General features: G+C 35.4%; 1 protein-coding gene across 1 annotated transcript in view; it reads right to left on the bottom strand.

Annotated features, from left to right (window-relative positions):
* Positions 1–21,223, bottom strand: part of CHN1 (chimerin 1) — a 265,138-nt gene that overhangs the window by 48,896 nt on the left and 195,019 nt on the right. The window contains exon 8 of the mRNA XM_051986172.1: positions 4,015–4,092. Coding sequence (XP_051842132.1) covers positions 4,015–4,092 — 78 coding nt within the window. The remainder of the gene's footprint in view (positions 1–4,014; positions 4,093–21,223) is intronic.

Genomic DNA, 21,223 nt, shown 5'->3' with positions numbered 1-21,223 from the left:
GCATCAGTTCATATAAGTTTTCCCAATTTTCTCTGAAATCATCACCTTCACTCTTATAGCACAAGAGTATTCCATCATATTTATATACCATAATTTGTTTAGCCATTCTCCAGATGGGCATCCCTTCAGTTTCCAATTCTTTACCATCACAAAGAGACATTCCAGGGTTCTCAGCAATTTCTCAACATCTTTAATTCAGTACCTAGTCTTTAGGGCAGTATTTGGAACATAGTAGGCATTTCATAAAGGCTTGTTCCCTTAATTGACATCTTGACATTTCTCCCTCTACTTCTCTTTCCAAAACAAAACAGTGCCAAACATTTCATTCCCAAATGGAGACATATGGATATAATTTTACAACCAAACTAATTTGAGGTTCAGTTTGGTTCCTTTTTTTTTCTTATTAATATAAGGGGGAAATATATATATAATATATATATATATATAAAATAAGAATTTTCCTTCTTCGAAGGACTTAGAAGCATAAATTTTACAATGGCAAGACCTTAGAAAGTATTTAGGCTGACCTCCTAATTTTGTGGATGAAGAAACGGCCCAGAGAGATTCAGTAGTTTGTTGAAGTCACATAGAAAATAAGGAGAATTCAGGGATTTGAAATCAGCTTCCTCCAATTCTCAGTGTACTTTGTCTACTGTATCATACAACTTGTTCCTGATTAAAAGTTTTTTTTGTGATTCATGATAAATTATAATAAATTTAAGGTAATAATTTTAAAAGAAAACTTAACTGAGCCCAGAAGAACTAAAAAGGCCTTTTTAAAAGTTTATTATTTGTAATAGTAACTTAAAAAAAAAACTCAGATGCATCTAAGGAATATAGATGCTTCCTCCAACAATGAAAATCAATAGGATAATAAAGAATAATGGCTTGCATTTATATAGTGCTTCATGCTTTGCAAAAAGCTTTTTTTTGTAACAGTACTTTGAGGTAAAGAATGTCGGTATTGCTAAACCCATTTTTCAATGAAAAGACTGATCCTCAAAGGAACAATAACTTGCTCAAGGTCACATAAGTGGTAAGAAGTAGACTTCTCACCAGAGTGAAGCGCAAGTCTCCTGGTACATCTCCAGTGCTATTCCTTTAAACAAATATTTATAATGCCTAGACTTAAATCAATCAATAAATATTTATTGAGTGACTATTACATTCAAGGCACTGTGCTACCCTAAACTGCCTCTTTCTCTGTCTATACACACACAAAAAAATGAAATGTAAAACTTTCCCTCTTATTAAGACAGAATTTGGGAAGCTAGGCAAAGTTGATTTTTAAATGATTAACATGTTGGCTTTCACCTAGGTAAGTAATTGCACCAAGGATGTAAGCTATCCTTGGCTTCTGCCCCTGAAAAGAGGCTTGGCAGCTGTTCAACACCACAAAGCAATATTACATAAGAGGGAAGTACAGGAAGCAAAGAAAAATACCACATTAAAATGAAGCTGCAAGGGCCTTTGGGTAAGCAGAGCACATTCCTAAAGGAAAAGAGTCAATGGCCAGACCACTGGAGTGAATACCCACAAGAAATTGGTCAGGGTTCTTTTTTTTTTTTCTTTTAACAATTCATCCATATGTGAAACAGGGCCTTTGGCAGCAAGCATGCATGTGGGAGAGTTTTGTTGCTGCTTTTAGAACCTGAATTTGATCATGGGATCTTTGGGGAGCTTTAGTATAGATTTCACCCCTTAAAATTTTTTAAAGCTAATTAAGGAATATGTTTTAATGACAAAGTAATAAATTTAATGGATGAGAATAAAAACCTGAGACTGTCAACCTTGTTAGTGGATCTCAAAAAAATCATTCTCTGATCTAGCTTTTTTTCCCCCAAATAGAAATATCTTAAAAAAAAAAAAAGAATCATAGGATTATAGAATTTGGAGTTAGAAGGGTCCATAGAGATTAAATCTGTTCAAGCTGGTTTTAATTTATCAACTTCAGAAGAGGAAGAAACCTTATCCTCTTTATAGGTTTGTTTCTTTAAAAAGGAAAAAAAAAAACTATCTTTAGGACAAGTCTTAGTTCCAGAAGAGGAGGCCCAGCTCATTCCACAGTCAGCACTTTCTGCTTTACAGCATTTGCCCATTAGTGTCAGGTTTTAAGTTAAAACTTAGAAATACCTGGAAGAGCCAATCAAAATACCTAGAGGATATGCTATTTCAGATGATGGCAAAATAAAACCCAGCAAATTCCCAACTAGACATACTCTAGTAGATTTAATCAAAACCAATAGAAGGTATATAATAAATTAGATTCAATACCAAAATGGCATCCTTGCTAGGTCATTCTTTTACTGCATAGCAGATTAGTGTGTGTACCTTTGAGCACATGCTTCAAAATCTTAACCATTTCACTGCAGGGAAGGAATAATTCAGCCTTTATAAATCAGATGACAACTATTGGGATGAAGTGTTTGTACAAATTCCTATCTAAAATAGGCTTTATAGTCTGGGGGGAGTGTTACTTAGTTAATAAAGAGCTTGTGAAATCTGCTTTTTCTGTTAACCCTTTCATGCACAAGAAAACGGAGACACAGCAAACAGGTGAAAGATGATCAGATTCAATATTAAAAGACTGTATCTTAGATGCAAAAGCATTATTCCTGCATTTTGAATCAGATATTAAGTTCACTGACCTACTCCTGCTTCATTTTAAGTAAAAGAGATTTACTCTTCTAACTCAGAGGGATTTGCACATTAATTGGAACTGAGCTGTACATGATAGTTTTCAAATATTAAGAGTACTTACTCATGCCATTCACTTGTTTTTACCTATTATGAATGAACTGAAGTATATCTTGCATATTATATCTTTATCAGATATCTGATGTGAATGCAATTCATTACATACATTTGGAAATCCTGCTTAATGATCATATGCTTTATCAGAAAATAGTCCTGATCCCATGAAAAGCCATTTTCACTATGACTACAGTGCATACCTTTGAAATTTTTATTTGACATCTAAATAAAAGAAATGTAAGTTTTAAGATACTAATTGTAAAGCAAGATTGTAAGTTGAAAATATTCTTCCACATAACACTTCTGTGATCTAGTTTCTCCCTCTTTCCATATTAAAGACCAAAAGATGTTCTGTTTGAGATGAAAGGATTAGTGCTGCAAGCACCTGAAGCAAAGTTACGTGACTTGTGGGATGTCACCCTTGAAAACGCCAGTGCACATAACTAGGAAATGGCTCTGGGTTTGTATGCCATGCACAGATTGACTGCATATTAGCTGAATGTTGTTGAAAGAGGTTTCCAAGACTTTACAAGGCAGGCAGCATGTTATCAATACATGCTGCATTGACATACACTTTGCATCAACCCACCCACACATCATCTTGATGGAAAATGACTGAAGTACAGTTGATAAAACACATTAAACAATAATTAAAAGCTACATAAAAGTGCAAGAAAATTATGCAAAAAAATGAAGAGTAGCTGTTAGTGTCAATGTTTCAATAGTCCCAGGGTAAGCCCTACTCTTTTCATCATGGTCAATTCATTAACACAGGAGAAAAGCCAGAAAGGAAGGGAAATGCAGACCATCTGCTCAATCCAGATGCAAGAGCACATGCTTCTCACATCCAAGGCTACTTAGCAGAATTGAACTGAGCTAAAATCTAATCCTCTAATCAAGGATCAACAAAGGTCTTTTGACACATTTGCATCACAAATAAAAATTAATCTGGCATCATAATTAAGTGTTAGCTTTCTTTATTTTAGTGGGAACACTTAGTAAAAATGCATCGATTAGAAGAAATTCCTAAAGACAGTACTACAGAAAATGAATGGACTTGGATTTCTCTTAAACTTTAACTTTTTATCTTTTATTAAAATAAGCTTAAAAGCATCTTAATCTCATAAACAGCATAAGCATTTTTATTATTACCCTTGTTTTTAAATGACAGAAGCAGTTATCTTTTTGATAGTGAATCTTTCTACTAATAACACACTTTTTCTTTCTAAAGAGGGGTTAAAAAAATGAAGGCATTCTTACCTTGAAATTATGAACCTTTTCATATTTCGGAATCTGCTCATTTTCTTTCAGAGTTGCTCTTCTAACGAGGGATGTCAACTGCGAATAAGCAAAGAGTTTAAGAGGTTGCCAAATTGTCACAGATGACTTTTGAGAACCCAGTTTCATTCCCAGGGCTGCTATCAACACATCTTGCTGGCGGTTCTCTCGTTTTGATTTGTGAACTGCAGGTCTATTCGTTTTCCTCCCTGACCAAGATTCTTTGGATGGCATTTTGGAATGCACAGGAAAGAAAGACTTATATTGATCTATGTCTGTCGATGAACTGTATTCAGCTCATAAAATGAGCATTCTGCTAGCAACTCAGACCCCTAACCTACAGAGAGCCGCAGAGAAACATCACGGAGAGGTGGAGTAGGATGATGAAGCACTTCTTAAAAAGAGGTCGACTTTAACTAGACAGATTCTTCTGGCTTCTGCTTTTGTTTTTTTTTTTAAAGGGCTCTCTATTTAAGCTCTGGGAAACTTAAGGCTCTGAACTGAAAAAGAATCTATCCTAACATACAAAAATCCAAACATCTCTTGCCGATCCTCTTTTAGTAATCATGGGAATAAGATAAATTATGCACTTCTAAAAGCTTTCCTGCCTATTCAACTACAGTGCTGTCCATTTTGAATGAAAGATGCCCACATACTGAATGTAATCAGTTTCTAGCAACAGACACCCTGCTAACCTCACTCTAGCACAGGGAGGCTGGGGGAGGGGAGGGTTTTAACAGGCAAGGCTGGATTAGACTGGTCACATTAAGAAAGTAGATAACCAATGAAAGCTCCGCAATAGTATTTAAGGACAGTACTCTTCATCTCTGCCTCTCTCTCTCTCTCTCTCTCTCTCTCTCTCTCTCTCTCTCTCTCTCTTCTCTCTTCTCTCTTCTCTCTCTCTCTCTCTCTCTCTCTCTCTCTTTCTCTCTCTCTCTCTCTCTCTCTCTCTCTCTCTCTGTCTCTCTTCTCTCTTCTCTCTCTCTCTCCTCTCTCTCTCTCTTCTCTCTCTCTCTCTTTCTCTCTCTCTCTCTCTCTCTTCTCTCTCTCTCTTCTCTCTCTCTCTCTCTCTCTTCTCTCTTCTCTCTCCTCTCTCTCTCTCTCTTCTCTCTCTCTCTCTTCTCTCTTCTCTCTTCTCTCTTCTCTCTCTCTCTCTCTCTCTGTCTCTCTCTCTCTCTCTCTTCTCTCTCCCTCTCCCTCTCTGTTCCTCTTCTCTCTCTGTCTCTGTCTCTGTCTCTCTCACCCTGACTGTCTGTCTTTGTCTCTCTGTCTCTGTCTGTCTCTCTCCCGCTCTCTCTGTCTCTGTCTCTCCCTCTGTCTGTCTCTCTTTCTGATTCTCTGTCTCTGTCTCTGTCTCTCTCTCTCTTTCTCTCCCTCTGTCTCTGTTTCTCCCTCTCTCTGTCTCTCTTTCTGATTCTCTGTCTCTGTCTCTGTCTCTGTCTCTCTCTCTCTCTCTCTCTTTCTCTCCCTCTGTCTCTGTCTCTCCCTCTCTCTGTCTCTCTGTCTCTCTTTCTGTCTCTCTGTCTCTGTCTCTCTCTCTCCCTCTTTCTCTGTCTCTCCTTCTCTCTGTCTCTCCCTCTCTCTCTGTCTCTCTGTCTCTCTCTCCCTCTCTGTCTCTCTGTCTCTGTGTGTATGTGTATGTCGCTATTTCTCTCTCACTGTCTCTCTTTGTCTCGCTCTGTCTTTCCCTTTCTTTCTCTTTCACTCTCTCCCTGTCTGTCTCTCCCCCCCTTTCTCTTCCCTCTCTCTCTTCCTAGATTTTCTTGCTGGCTCAAGGGAAAAAAATATCAGTAGGAAGATAATGAGCAATGAGTGAGTCATACATCATAACAAAATGGCATCTTTTATTATTTTAAAAGCAAGGTGAGATTGAAACACACAATTGACATTTTAAAAGAATAAACTATTCAGGAGAGAGAGACTAATTTTTATCTCTTATTGCCCAGTAATTAATATATAATGTATGTATGTATGTATGTATGTAAACACTGTGAAGCTAGCAACTGCAACACAACTCCGTTAAAGAGACAAGTAAGTTTATGAAGCAATTAGGTGAAGAGCAGAGAAGTTTTTGACTATCAGATAGATCCAAGTACATTTAGGAAAGTCTCTATTATGCAACTAAAGAAACTGGATGAAAGTATTGTTTCTTTCCTTCATAGCCAACCATAGTAGTTTTGCCCTGGGTCTAAACTGAAATCTATTAGTGCCCCCCAGATAATTCTCTAAGACCTGAAGTTATAGCTGTAGGGGTTTTTTCACAGAGAAATTCCTGATACCAGTGAAATTGGACGTCTGGACATTCTCTCCACCCCTGCCACCTCCTTACTTCCCCACCACTTAAAAAAAAGAGTTGAAATAGAGTCAAGCTTTACTTAATCTCTCAATTATCAAACTTCTTAGTCCACAGTTGTGAATAAAAGCCCTGATTCTGCCTTAGGTCTTTCAGAGTTAAGCAACAACTTGAAAATAAGTGGAATCTTTTATGATAATGCTTGTAAAGTCTATGGACTTGGGCTTTCTATCTGTAGGATTTTAGGTTGAGTGAGACAGGAATCCGGGAATCAAATCTAGCTTAATTACATGTAGTGACACTGTGCATATTTATTAAGGTACTACAACTTTCAATCCCACCAAAGCCCCCTTTTCAAATTATTTCCTATTTGACTGCTTTTAAAAATTATACTATATATTTTAACAATTCTATTGAACAGGAAAACAACTGATTTTTTAAATTCCGTTATAGTAAAACTGAATCAGTATGATTTAACAGTACATTTGTGCTCATGTTACTTGAAATTACTCAGAATAAAACTATTTGTTCTTTGTACAACTATTCATTTTCAAATAATGGGGTAAAGGAAGTCATTTGAATATACTTTTATAATAATATGCTTAAATTTAGATATACTTAATCCTTAGATCATTTTTTTGTTTTTGCTTTTTGAAACAAGAAGTATATTTCTAATCACCCTGCACAATGACAAGGAAAATAAGTCCTTATTTTAGGGAAATTAAATTTGGGGAATGTAAAAGAAAAGGATTTTAGCCCAGCACAAAACCACAAGACAGGAAAAGGTCAACCTCACAAAGCAATAATGTTGAAAAAGCCTATAATTTGGAAACAAGTCTATAAGGATAATGAATTTTGATTCTAATCTACATGGTACTTAAAGAATTTGAATAAATCAAGTTCATATTTCACCCCACAAATAATTCAATTCAATTCAATAATTGATCTATAGGTGTACCAATTCAATTCAATAAATATTTATTAAGTATCTGCTATTTGCAGGCACAATACTAAGGGCTAGGGATACAAATAAGAAAAAGAAAGACAGACTCTGCCCTCAAATAGCTTACAATCTAATGGGAGAAGATAACACTGAAAAAAAAGCTGAAAAGTTGGGGTTGAGGGGTAGAGACAGCAAGGGGTATTTAGTACCATGAAGTTTAAACAGCAAGAGTAGCAGGAGCAAAGTAGAATAAGCTGGAAATCCACTTTCTGTCTTCTATAAAGAAAGGCTTTGGGGAGGAGTTTGGTATTCTACCCTCTAGTCTTCCAGTTACACATTTTAGTCTAATCAAGGCATGAAAGAATCCCTAATCCATTCCAGGTGATAAAACTGTTTTATGTTTGGTTTTTCATACTTTCCAAAGTGATTTTTATTTAATTATTTATTTTAATTATTTGATCTGCTTCCAACCTTTCTTGACTATTTTAAGTAAATAAAAGACATAAATTGACAGTTTCCAGTTAGGTGTGTTCTAATTTCATGTCTCCATATTTCTTGAATTATTTTGTGATGCAAAAAAGGCTTCCATTTTGATGGAAAATGTACTTTGATTTTTTAAACTGAAGTTATATTATCAGGAATCTACAGCAACACCAGGTTACATTAAATACATATTGGCTTTTTAAACATCAGTAACAGGTAAGGGCGGGCCTTGTACCTGGCTGACTTTTTAAAAAAATTCAAGACTACATCAAAACTACCTCCATAAAAAGGTATGAAACATTAAAGACCTCCCCAAAATAATCTTTCTATATTGCATCTCATGACCCCTGTGAGTTATCTCCAAATCCCAGCTCCAAATTTAGCTGACAGTCATTGCAATTTTGGCTTTTTTGCCAGGCTGTCTCTGTGATATGGGACAAAAATCCCAGCATTGCACAAAGAGTGTTTGGGAGTCTTGGGGAAGTTGAAAAACCAATGGCCCTAATGGGAATGCAGTAACAGAATAGTTCTGTTATGATAAAGTCATCCCCAGAGAGGAATAATAATAATTAATAAATAGCATTAATATAGCACCATGGGGCAGCTAGGTGGTAGAGTGGATAGAACACTAGACTTGGAATCAGGAAGACTCATCTTCATGAGACTTGGACACTTAGTAATCTTGTGACCCTACTTGCCTTCGTTTCTCATCTGTCAAATAAGCTGGAGAAGGAAATGGCAAACTACTCCAGTGTCTTTGCCAAGAAAACCCCAAAATGATGTCACAAAGAGTCAGTCACTATTGAAACAATTCAACAGTAACAACAAAACGAGCTAGGGAAGGAGATAGTAAACCACTCATGTATCTTTGTCAAGAAAACCTCAAAATGGTGTCATGAAAAGTGGGTCTGGAAACAACTGAAAAATAACAACAAAATGATCTAGAGAAAGAAATGGCAAACCACTTTTATATTTTTTGTCAAGAAAATCCCAAATGAGTCACAAAGAGTCAGAAAGGACTAAAAAATTATTCACAGCAACATACAGTATTATAAGGTTTGCAAAGGACCTCATACATGTTGTCTTATTTGATCATTGCAATAATAGGTAGTTACTATTACTAGCTCCATTTTACAAGGAAGGTAAAATGACTTATTAAGGGTCACACAGCTAGGGAGTATACAGTCTATTCGACTCCAGTACAGTACACTATGCAACTGAAGTTGAACCATGTAACAGTGTCACCCCTCGATCTTACTCTAGACTTTACATTGGACAGATTCCATAATCCCACTATAGGAACATCTGAGTCTAACTTCACAGTTTCTAGTAATATATGACATTCACAATAAAAGATAAACAAGGAGTAGGTATAAATAAAAAAAGCATTCAGTAATATTTTGGGTTTTCTTGTAAATCTTTTAATTTGATCAATCAAATAATTGATCATTAGTTTTCTATTAAATCTGGATGAAGATAGAAGTCTTGAAGAGTCAAGTCATTTGTATTTCAGTAAAGAGTGAAATTTATTTATCCCATATAAAGTAATGAGAAACCAAAAGTCCACTTGAGGATAATTTTAGTACTCTGTACCACCATTTTAGCCTAATTATTTGCTTGAAGGAAGGGACAGTACAATAGTAATCCTTAGATAAAGTTCTTGTCCTATTCCTTACTTGAAAATTAACTGAGGTCAATGGTAATACTAGCTAGCATTTATATAATGTTTTATGGCTTAGAAAGAACTTATAAAATATCATTTTATTTTATCTGCATGTAAACTCTGTAAACTGGGTGCTATTATTATCTATATCTTATAAATTAACAAACAAAAAAATTCACACTACATTTTTCATCAAAATGGAAGAACACAGTCTGTTTTTTTAATTGCATCACACAAATAACCCAAGGGGTATGAAGACTTGCTTAGGGGCATATGACTAGTAAATGTCTAAGGCAAGTCTTTCTTTCTTACTCAGTTCTTTCTTACTCTTAAGTCTAGTATTCCACATACAGTGCCACCTAGTAAATACATACGCATCAGCAGAAACAATGGTGTTTGGCAATCTGTGTTATAAATGCATACAGCAGAGTCATGATTGTGGCAGCAAAGGTTTAAAATGGAACAGAGTACTTAGAGACATTTTGAGGAAACAACTTCAATCAAAAAGTTATTTTACTTAAAAAGTCCCACAGAACTGGCATGGATTCTCAACCCCGCCTTCTCAGTTACTTTCATGAAGAAGTAACTGCTTTTGGTATATTTTGGTATATTTGCTATAAAACATTATATAAATGCTATATAAATTTGGTATATTTGGTATATTGGTATCTGAATTAGCAAATACTATTATTCTTTGTTCAACAGACATTGCTTCTAGCCAATGCTCTCATGCCTACAGATCCCAGATACACTGCATGTTGAGTGGCCAAGATAACATAATGAGAATCCTCTGAACCAATGGAATTTCTTCACATAAAGTATTTTTTATGGGAAGATAAACCCACATTTATGGCTTGCAAATGATTTTATTTCCTTTGGCAGTCTCACTGTGGACTAACCTGTCTCTCTGGAGAAGGAAGTTAAACCGCACAGTTTCTATACAGTTGCTTTTGTTCAGCTTTAAAAGGTAGGTTAGAGAGGTCCTTCTATCATCAGAACTTCTACTTTAAGAACCTTCAGAGGAGAAGGCTCAAGATATTGGCATTTAATAGTGACCTTTCCTGTCTATAATTAAGCCTCTTTTCATAAGCACCAAGCTAAATTTCCCAATGCTACAAACGTGGTTACTACAGATGCAAGTAGACATCTTCAGAAGGCACTGTAAAGGTCCATTGACAGATGTAGCCATGGAATTTACTGGTGGGGTAGATAAGGGGAGCATAAAAAACTGAAAGCATTATGAAAACCTCATCTATAAGGGAAGACTTAAAATGAGCCTCCAAGGAAGCAGGAGAGGTCAGGAGGAAGGGCTTTCTCAGTATGCAAGGAGCCTTGCAAAAGCACAAACCCAAGAGATTGCCATGATGATAGAGGGACTTCTTTGTCAACTTGTAAAGAATTTTATTCTGTGCTCAATTTAGTCTTTGAATGACAAGCATCGGATGCTTTAGTACCATGAGCCTCTTTGGCTAAATATGGCTCCAACAGAGTATGGTGAAATATCTGTTGTCAAAAAGTATGATTATTATATCTTGCTTGTAAGATTTAGAAGTCAACTACTTGCCATTTTAACTTTTGTCCTGCTACTGGACATTAATGATCAGAGAGTGAGGCTGATAACTTTGTGCCACTGTGCCTCAATTAAATCCAATTCCATGAAAGTCAAGACATCAGCCCATGATAGCATTATGTCAAAACCAACCCCCCAAAAAACCAACAACAACAACAAACCTATTCCTCTACAAGTAGACCCTAGGGTAGCTCTGCTATGGATGCCTTTCAGAGAACAAACAGAAATTTAATAGTTTTAGCAACTCTGCATTGGGAACCTAAGAAGTTGACATTAGATAATCTAATTTTACATTCCTCTTTTTTCTGTTCAAATACTTGATGTATCAAAAGGACACAGAAGTTTCTGAAATTTCTTCTTAAGGTCTCTTGATGTTCTGATCATTAGAACTTAATGTAATAGCACCCCAATTTAGAATCTTTGAAAATGGGCTCCCAACTGGGGTTGTAAATTGAATATATTTTAATAATAAACTCTTCTAGCATTTTAAAAGCTCTTCATAATCTGGTTCCAAAATATTTTTCCAACTGAATTTTATATCACTCCTCCTCAGACCCTGTTCTAGTCAAAAAGGCCAACTTGCTATCCTTGGCACAAGACATGTCATCTCTTAGGTTTGTGCTTCTGCAAGGGCATGCTGAGAAAGCTCTTTCTCCTTACCTCTCCTGCTCCCTTGGAGGATCATTTTAAGTCTTCTCTTGCATATGGGACTTTTGTAATACTTCCAGTTTTTTGTGCTTCTGTTATCTACCTTACCAAAATTACTTTGGATTTAAAATTAGAAGGTGAGAGATTTCCATTTGGAAGAGGCTTTAGAAGCCAGTGAATCCAGCCCCCATTTTTTACACATGAAGAAAGGCACAGGGAGATTATGTGACTTTCCTAGGCATACAGTTTAGAAAATATGTAATGTAAAACTCAAGAAGCCTTTATGATTCCAAATCCAGTTCCCTAACCATTATGTCTATTACTTTGATTTGACTTAACTGTTATACAAACATTATTTTCCCCCAGGAAAATGTAAATCCCTTGAGAGAAGGGATTGTTTCATTTTTGCTTTTCCCTTTCTAAAAGTTACTTCATAGTAATATACTCAATAAATACTTGCTGAATAGAATTGAACCCATTTGCGAAGACATTCTGTAAGGATTAATCGATTAGATACCTGGAATAATATAAATGATGACGAATTGTTAGTAATCTTTGCTAAGATTTAGAGGTTTACAAAGATAATCCTCTGTGAGAATTAGCATTAGAATAACCTCTAGATTTAAGAACCACTTCTCTTATTACTGATATCCTTGTATTTCCACAATGCATCAACACAGTTTGTGAAGCCCACTGGACAAATATAACTAGCTTAAAGCTGTTCTATTTAATTAGTGCTCAACCTTTTCTTTTTGTTTCCCTTTGAGCAAAAGGATCATTTTTAGTTCTCAAGCAAATTGGTGAAATGTCTAGCTCCTGACAAATGACCTTGCTTTTCACATAAACTTTCAAAATAGACCCAAGGACCTCTATTGTTGTTGCTTAGTCATTTCACTTAGAATTTTCTTGGCAAAGATTCTGGAGTGGTTTGCAAATTTCTTTTTTTAGCTCATTTACAGATGAGGAAACTGAGACAAACAAGGATAAGTGATTTATCCAGAGTCACATAGCTAGTAAGAGTTTGAGGCCAGATTTGAACTCTGGAAGATGATTGTTCCTCACTTCAGGTCTGGCATTTTAACCACTGTGCCACCTAGCTGCTCTGAGACTTCTAGCTTTTGCTATTCCCATCTCATGCTGAATCCTTAGGACATAAAGACTTTTCTTACAGTTTAATTTTCTTTTATTATACTTAATTTATATTGTATTTAATTTAATTCATTTCAGTTTTAACTAATATAGTTAATAACATATATTTTAATTTTAATAGTATATATTTAGTTGTTGCTGTTTGTCCTTATTCTTAAAGAGAACTAATGACATCAGGAAGGCACTATCACGACTGCAAGTTAAATGGGTATATGTGAGGGGGCTGTGCAAAGTCACCAGCCTTATTCTCTCCTCCGGACCCATGTGGGTACAGTGGAAAGATAAAAATTAGAATGATAAGAGATGGCCCCAGTTGCAGTGAGAAACTTCTTGAGGGCAAGAACTGTCTTAATTTTTCTGTCTATAATCACAGTACTTAACACAATGCTCAATAAATGCTTTTTTCATTCATTCATCTAACATTCTACAAATTTCTTATGTTTGGGCTATTTGAATGATTATCAGTTCTGGGGATGCAGATACTTAGAGGTATAAGCCACTTTCTTTCTTAGAGGTTTTTGCTCAATCATCTCCCCTATGGCAAATAGTAGACGCTTTGGGTCTGCCACAGATTCACATCACAGTTTTATCAATTGGTAGATCCTTATAATCTGTAGGATGCATGGTGATCCTTTCAATTCTTGTGACAAGTTTTATAAGAAAGTCCAGTGGAAGATAATGTCACAATTACGGACACATTCCCAGCCATTTAACAGGAAGGCTACATTTACTCCATGATTCATCTGGAGGCATCTTGCTATTGATCTTCTGAACATGATTCAACTCCAGGGTACTTATGTCACTCAAATAATCAAGACTGCCTAATACTACGTGATATGAACAATTATAGTCTCTGGGCTTCGTTCAGATGTATTTGGAGTGGTCTTTTCTCTCAAGGTGTTCCTTGATCACAACAGGTACTTAGCATCCTTTCACCTATGTGCTGATTGTCAATTGCACTGATCAAGCTTGACTCAGAGTCATGGTGTCTAAATTGATTGGCAAATACCTGGGAATATCTATTCCTTGTATTTTGATTATCCTACTGACAAGATTACTCTACTTAATAATAACGAAAGGAGCAGGAGAAGGAGTAGAAGTGAGCATTTAAATAGCATCTACTATGTGTCAGGCACTGTGCAAACCACTTTACAAATTTGATTTGTAAAACTTGGTCAGACATCAAAGACACTAAGTCATCCACTAAATCCCATTTGATTCTCATAACAACTCGGAGGTAGGTGCTGTTTTTACAGATGAGAAAAGTCAGGCAAACAGAGGTGAAATTGGTCAGTTAAGAAACATTTATTAAGCAACTATTCTGTTCAAGCCATTGTGCTAAGTGCTGAGAATACAAAGAAAATCAAAAGGCAGTCCAGCTGCCGTCAAGAATTTTACAGTCTGCTAGGGAAAAAATATTAAAAAGAAATTAAAAAGGAGGAGAAGGTGATATAGGCATGACAAAGTCCTGCAGCTGGATAGGAAACAATGAGGAGTCTTCCTGGGGCTCTCTCTTTGAATGATGGATCTGGGTGGAGCTCTGTAATGTCTAGTCAGTGAGAAAGAAAGATTTTGGGGGCAGCGACTAAGGACACACAGATTTCAGTATTGAGGACATGAGGCACTCCATTATTTAAGACAAGAAAGAGATCCCAGAGTTAGAAATGACTGGACAAGAGCATAAGTATATATATATATATTTCTCTATATATATATATATTTCTCTATATATATATATTTCTCTCTATATATATATTTCTATATATATATTTATTTATACTTATAATGCAGAAGGAAATGGCAAAGCAGTCCAGTATCTTGCCAAGAAAATCCCAGATAGGGTCATGAAGAGTTGATCATGATTGAAAAAAAACAACAAAGTTCCCTTTCAGCACTAAGTCAATGATTTTATGAAATACAAATGAAAACAAAATTGTCCAACAAAATATCAGAAGGAATTCTATCATCTTAGCGATCATCACCAGTAAGCCTAGCTTTCCTTCTTCCCCCAATAACTTTTCTGATAAGTATACTGTCCCAAAATGGAATGTATTTAAATGCTAACTAGGTTAATAGGAAGGATTCAACCTATCATTAGTGTAGATAAATGGAGCATGAAGGATGAAGGAGAAAAGAATTCAAAAGAATGCTGCTTTTGAACTTTCTGTCCCATTGGTATTAAAATTTTTCATGAGTATGAAAATGACGTAGCATTCCGACTACTCTTACCACTGATTTACAGACTTAAATTGAACTGCTACTACCAAATATGTATATATATATATATATATATATATATATATGCATATATATATCACAATATATTCCTGTTAATTTTTTCTTTTTAGTGATTTGCTTTATTGATTGATTGATGCATTTATTCAATAAGCATTTATTGAGCACCTAAAATATACCTGGCAGATATAATAATAATTTGTAGTCAGATATTATCCCCTGTCTTGAGTCTGCCTTTAGACTTTGTTCTAGGCTTCTGGCATGCCCTACACTGCACATTTGTATAGTAGTTTTAATGGAGTTTTGACTACAAAACTCAGGACAAACATCAATAGCAACCTTGCTGCCCCATCCTGCCAACTTCAGTGCAAAGTTCCTGATGACTGTGTTTTTCCTTTCCTTGTTTTCTCTTTAAAGGGTCTTGCTCTCAGTAGACACCCTCCTTTCCCCTTCCATTGCTTTTGTTGAAAAAACAACATAGAATAGAAAAGCATGGCTAAAACTTCCAAATACACCAGGTTTAATATTTGTGGAAAAGGGGAGCTCACATTTCAAAAACTGATTTAAATAACTCTTCCCCCCCAAAGAAACTAAGTGATACAGTTAATAGAACTGTATCTGTGATCAGGAAGACCTGAGTTCAAATTTGAACTCAGAGGGCATTACCTATGTGATCCTAGGCAAGTCAATTAACCCTATTTGCCTCAGTTTCCCTATCTGCAAAATGAGCTGGAGATGGAAATGACAAACCACTCCAGCATCTTTGCCAAGAAAATTCCAAATCAGGTCATGAAGAGATGGACATGACTAAACCATCATCATCACAACTTCTGTGAAACCTGTCTGATCCTTTCTTCTGAAAGTGATATGTAAGCTCTGAACAATTATTGATTTTCCTTATGACATTTGTAAAAATCCTGGTATTGATATGTAATGCTTTAATGTTTGCAAATTCCCATTTCATAAGTCTGTTCTTTTAATACTTGGTATCCTTGCATAAAAAGTAGTTATGCCTTTCACCTCATTGCTTTTTCCATCATGGTTTTGATATTTTCTGGGTTAGCATAAAAAATTAAATGGAAATTTTGGGGAAAGTTTTGGGGGGAGTACACAGATAATAGAAAATTTTAGGAACTCAGAAATGTACAAAATATGTGGTACTGTATAATGTCAACACATTTTATCTTTTAATACCATGATAATTCAGACTTCTTTGATATGAAGGGAGGATCAAAAAATTTTATGTGGATTTTCCAGACTGTGGAGGGCCCTGTGCTCCTAATCCCCACAATATGGAAGGAATAATTGTATTGGAGTTTGGAGTCAGGGGGCCTGCCTTCTGTTATTGACCAGCAAAGTGGCCATGAATAAGTTGTTTAATCCCTCTGGGCCTCATTTTCTCCCTGGAAAATTAGGACAATAATACTGACACTATTAACTCTTCTGGGTTGTTGTGAGGAAAGCAGTACCACAAACTCACAAACTATTGTGTGACCTTGGACAAGGAAGTCACCTAAGGCTCTGAATCTCAATTTCCACATCTGTAAAGGAAGAAGGCCAAACAATATAATATGATGACCCCTAATGCTCCTTCTACCTCTAAAATCTATGATTTGTGATATTCAAAATGGTATATAAATGTAAATAGTAACAATAATAATAATAAATAATGATTTTATTATTATTTCTATTTGCTGAAGCCACAAAATTGTGAAGTATTTTAAGGACAGGGACTGTGCCTTAATCAGGATATTGCTTCCCCATGGTGCCTTGGTGTTGTAGATGCTCAATAAATACATGTCAAATGAACAAAACCTTACAGAAGTAGGTCTCAAATGGCCCAAGGCAGTAAATGGTATGATAAACTGCAGGCCAAGTTGCTAGAGGGGCACAATCTATAGAATTATAACCTTCTAAAGAAGAGAGAAGAGGTTATTCAAGAATAGCTCCAAAGGCCAGCTCTTCTGGGTATGTATTAGGAAGGACACTTCAATGTCACACATGAAGAACAGAGAAGCATCCAGCTCTCTCCATTGGCCTGGGAATTGAGAGATCTTGGAATGACTATGAATAGTTACAAAGGCTTATGAACAGTGGAATTCTGGAGAATTCACTTGGGAAAAACCCAACATCATCATCTCCCACAATCAGAATGAGATTTGTTATATGATGATGCTCCCAAAAACTATTTACTCTCCTCACCCCAACATCGTGCCCCTCATTTAAGTTTGGAAGCTTTAGGAAAAGTTATATAAAACAAAATACCAACTTTGTATGCGTTTGTTCATTAGAAATTTTAGGTAACATTTAAGGGGTCAGTAGGAGGTGATGCAGTGGATAGTGTCTGGTTTAAGTTGGAAAAATTCATCTTCATGAGTTTCAAATCCAGCCTCAGGCACTTATTAAGTGTATGATCCTAGACAAGGCACTTAACTCTACTTGCCTCAGTTTCCTCACCTGTAAAATGAAATGGAGAAAGAAATGGGAAACCATTCCAGAATACTTTCCAAGAAAACCTCGAATGGGGTCAGAAAGAGTCAGCCACGACTAAAATGACTCAAAAATTAAGATGTTAAGATCTCTTTCAACTTAAATTATATGACTCTAAGATCCTGTGTACCTTGCTCTGATACAAAATAAGTAAAAAATACAGCCCTTGTCATTTTGAAGTTTACAATTGTGTTCCTAACTATTCCACAAGCTTGTCCTGGATACCTCCTTGATCTTTCTCTTTTTATGCTCCTAATTTCTAGAAAATTTCTGGAAACAAGAGTATATATTCTATGAGGGACTATCCCAGGGAGAATTCTGAGACTCAAATGAGATAATAGATAGAAAGCACCCCGAAACCAGTAAAACACTATGTAAATGCCAGTTACTATTATTATAGCTCTGGTTTTTATTGTTTTGCCTATAGCCTCCAGGCCCCCACTGAAGTGATGTTTTATTTCCAAGATCCTCTTAGTCTACTCTTGCATGTTTATAAAACAATGATAAGAGAAAGGGATAACTGATAACTATTTTAACACCTGGCTCTCTGAGGGGGAAATGTAGGGACACATGCTTTTAAGTTTACTCTCCATTATTAATACTTTTTTAAGTTTGGACAACAAAACAATAAATCAAGCCCTGATTTGTAGATTGATAATGGCTCTCCCAAATCAGTCAGGGCTGGTCTGAATTGTTCCATTTTTTTCATTGTAGCCCTAATATGGTGACTTGAAAATAGTAAGCATTTAATTAATGCTTGTGAAATTCAAATTAAGTTGGGTAGACAGATCATTCCTGAATGTCAGAGAAAGGTGAAGAAGGATAACGGGAAAACAACCTGCTCAAATTTCCTCCTGTTTGCTTTGCCCCACACTCAGGAAAATGCTGTGTCCCCCTTTCTCTTGAGACCTCCCTCATTTAAATCCAATTTGTTTGCATGCCATGGCTTCATTTTCCAGACATCATGGTATTCTTCAAGAATGAAGAACAAACCAACCCTTTTCTCATCAAGTTTTGGGGGGGGGGAGAGGGAGAGAATTTGATTTTAGAATAAATTGCTTCTGTAGAGTCTATTCAGATGTAATCAAAGAGGACATTTTGAGATTTGAAAGTTTGAAACAAACTTTGTAAAAGATAGGAAAATATATTAACTATTTCTTCTTTTATTCACATGATTAACTTTTATGACACTAAGTTTACCACCATTTTTGTATTATTATTAGTAGTAATATGTTACATTTAAATGTAACTTTAAAATTTGTAAAGTGTTTTAAAAATATCATCTCATTTCATCTTCAGAACAACTCTCGGAGGTAGGTCTATTATAATTCTCATTTTAAAGATGAGGAAATTGAGGCTGAGAGAGATTAAAGGGCTTGTTCAGGGTAATACAAATAGAAAATGTCTGAGGCAGTATTTGAACTTAAGTCTTCCTGGTTCCAAGTTCATTACTTTATGGTTGTGACATGCATTGATGGAAAGCAATTCCATATAAAACATATAAAACAAAATTTCAGATTCTTGTAATATGGAAGACTAGAGAAGGATTCTTAATCATTTTAAATGAAAATTTTCAAACATAGAGTGTTTGAAATGAAAGGGATCTTAGACATCATGAAATCTCATATGTATATGTATGTGCATGTGTGTATATATAAATATACATACACACATGTAAAAGTGTATATATTTAGGTGTAATATGTAGAAGTGTACAGTATATACATATGTATATAGTATGTGCATGTGTGTATATACAGCTATATGTGTGTAGTACACATATGTATGCATCCTAAAAAGCAGATATTCTGCTTCTCCTCGAAGACTTTTAATGATAGAGTTCATTTCTCTAGAGACAGACCTTCTGCTTTTTGGTAATTCTGAGTATTTTCTTTATATTGAGCTATAATGGTTTTCTTTGCAACTTCTTCCCTTTGTTCATACTTTTCCTCATTAGAGACAAATAAAATCGAATCCCTCCTTTACGAGACAATTCTCCAAATGCCTAAAGACAACTACCAGAATTCTTCTAAGTCTCCTGGCTAAAAATCCCTTATTCCTTGCCAGAGATTTTTTTCCTTTGAAGACTGCTTTAGTTGCACACCAGAACTTTTGATATCATCATTCTCTTTCGTATAATTGGTAATTGTATCTATGATCGTATTTTGATCTACTCAGCATTCAGGATGTCATTTTAAATTCTCCATTCAAGTCTATTTCATTTGTTTATGTTGCCTATATTATCAAGAATAATTCTGCTTTTTAACATTTATTGAGTAATATCTTTGGGCCATGCTGCAGATAAACCTTGACAATGAATCTGGTTTCAGTTTTAAGAACAGTATTGATAACCTGTAATATATCCCAAGAAGGGCAACCAGAATGGTTATGGAACTGAAGATCATGGCTTAAAAAAATTAGTTGGTATCACTTCAGTGACTTCCAGCTACATGATGATAGCTTCATCCTTTTCTAAATGCTTTGTCAATTTCTTTGTCCGGAAACAAATTCAGGTTTGCTAGGAAATAGTTTACAAAATCTACCTTCTTCCCATTTTCAGATACTATTACAATGTCTACTCATCTACATTTTAGTGACATCTCTCATATTTTCCACATTTTTTCATAGATGATCTTGGCAATCAGATACACAATCTTTTTCCTATCCCAGTCTGAAATGTTGATTTTTTTTTTTTTTTTGCTGGGGGGAATTGATCTGACTATTTGAACATTTTCAGAGTAGCTAGTTTATCTCTTATCATCTCTTCATTTGTTTTCATTTTCAATGCCCTCAATTTTTTTTTGTTCTAAACTGGTCAGCTTCAAGATTATTCATAGGAGAGAAAATAAATAAAATGAGAGATAAAAGCCATTTTCTCTCTGTTGTCTATTACTATCATTCCATCTGCCAGGACCAAGGGTTCTGCTTTCTCTTTCATCTTTTTTTCACTCCTAGTATAAAAAGCCTTTGCTTGTTCCCATCCTTTATACATGCCTTTTTTTTTTTTTACCACACGCCTTTGTTCAATGAATTCTCTTCACATCTAAACCTGTATCTTTAGACAGTCCTTCACTTACTCCCTCCACATTACACTGGAATCATTTCATAAACTCTTGCCCAAAAGCATTATCAGAAACCATCTAGTTCAATCTACAAGAAAAAAATGTTCTCTATAATATCCCTAATAATTAGTCATCCAGCTATTAGATATTTCCAGTCTACTTTTGGACCACTCCAGTTTTCTTTATATTGTGCTTGTATCTATTTCTTTCCAATTTCAGTTCACTACCCTAAATCTGTTATCTACAGGTAGATAAAAAAAATCCAATTCTAACTATGCCCAAAAAGCTATCAGGCTTTACATATCCTTTAGCAATGTCTCTATGGAGTCTGTATCCAAAAGTGATCTTTAAAAAGGGAAAAGGACCCATATGTGAAAAAATGCTTGTAACTTGTTTGAGGAACTGGAAACTGAGTGGCTGCCCACGAGTTGGGGAATGGCCAGATAAATTATGTATATGAATGCCATGAAGTATTATTGTTCTATAAGAAATGATCAGCAGGATGAAAAGCCTGAAGAGACTTGTAAGAACTGATGCTAAGTGAAATGAGTAGAACCAAGAGACATTGTACACAGCAACAACAAGATTGTGTAATGATCAACTGTGATGAACTTGTTTTTTTTTCAACAATGTGGTGATTCAGGCCAACTTCAATA

This window comes from Antechinus flavipes, chromosome 3 (genome assembly GCF_016432865.1).
Source record: "Antechinus flavipes isolate AdamAnt ecotype Samford, QLD, Australia chromosome 3, AdamAnt_v2, whole genome shotgun sequence".
Taxonomy (NCBI): domain Eukaryota; kingdom Metazoa; phylum Chordata; class Mammalia; order Dasyuromorphia; family Dasyuridae; genus Antechinus; species Antechinus flavipes.
Note: the sequence above shows the minus strand (reverse complement) of the source record. Positions and strands in the feature narration are given on the sequence as shown.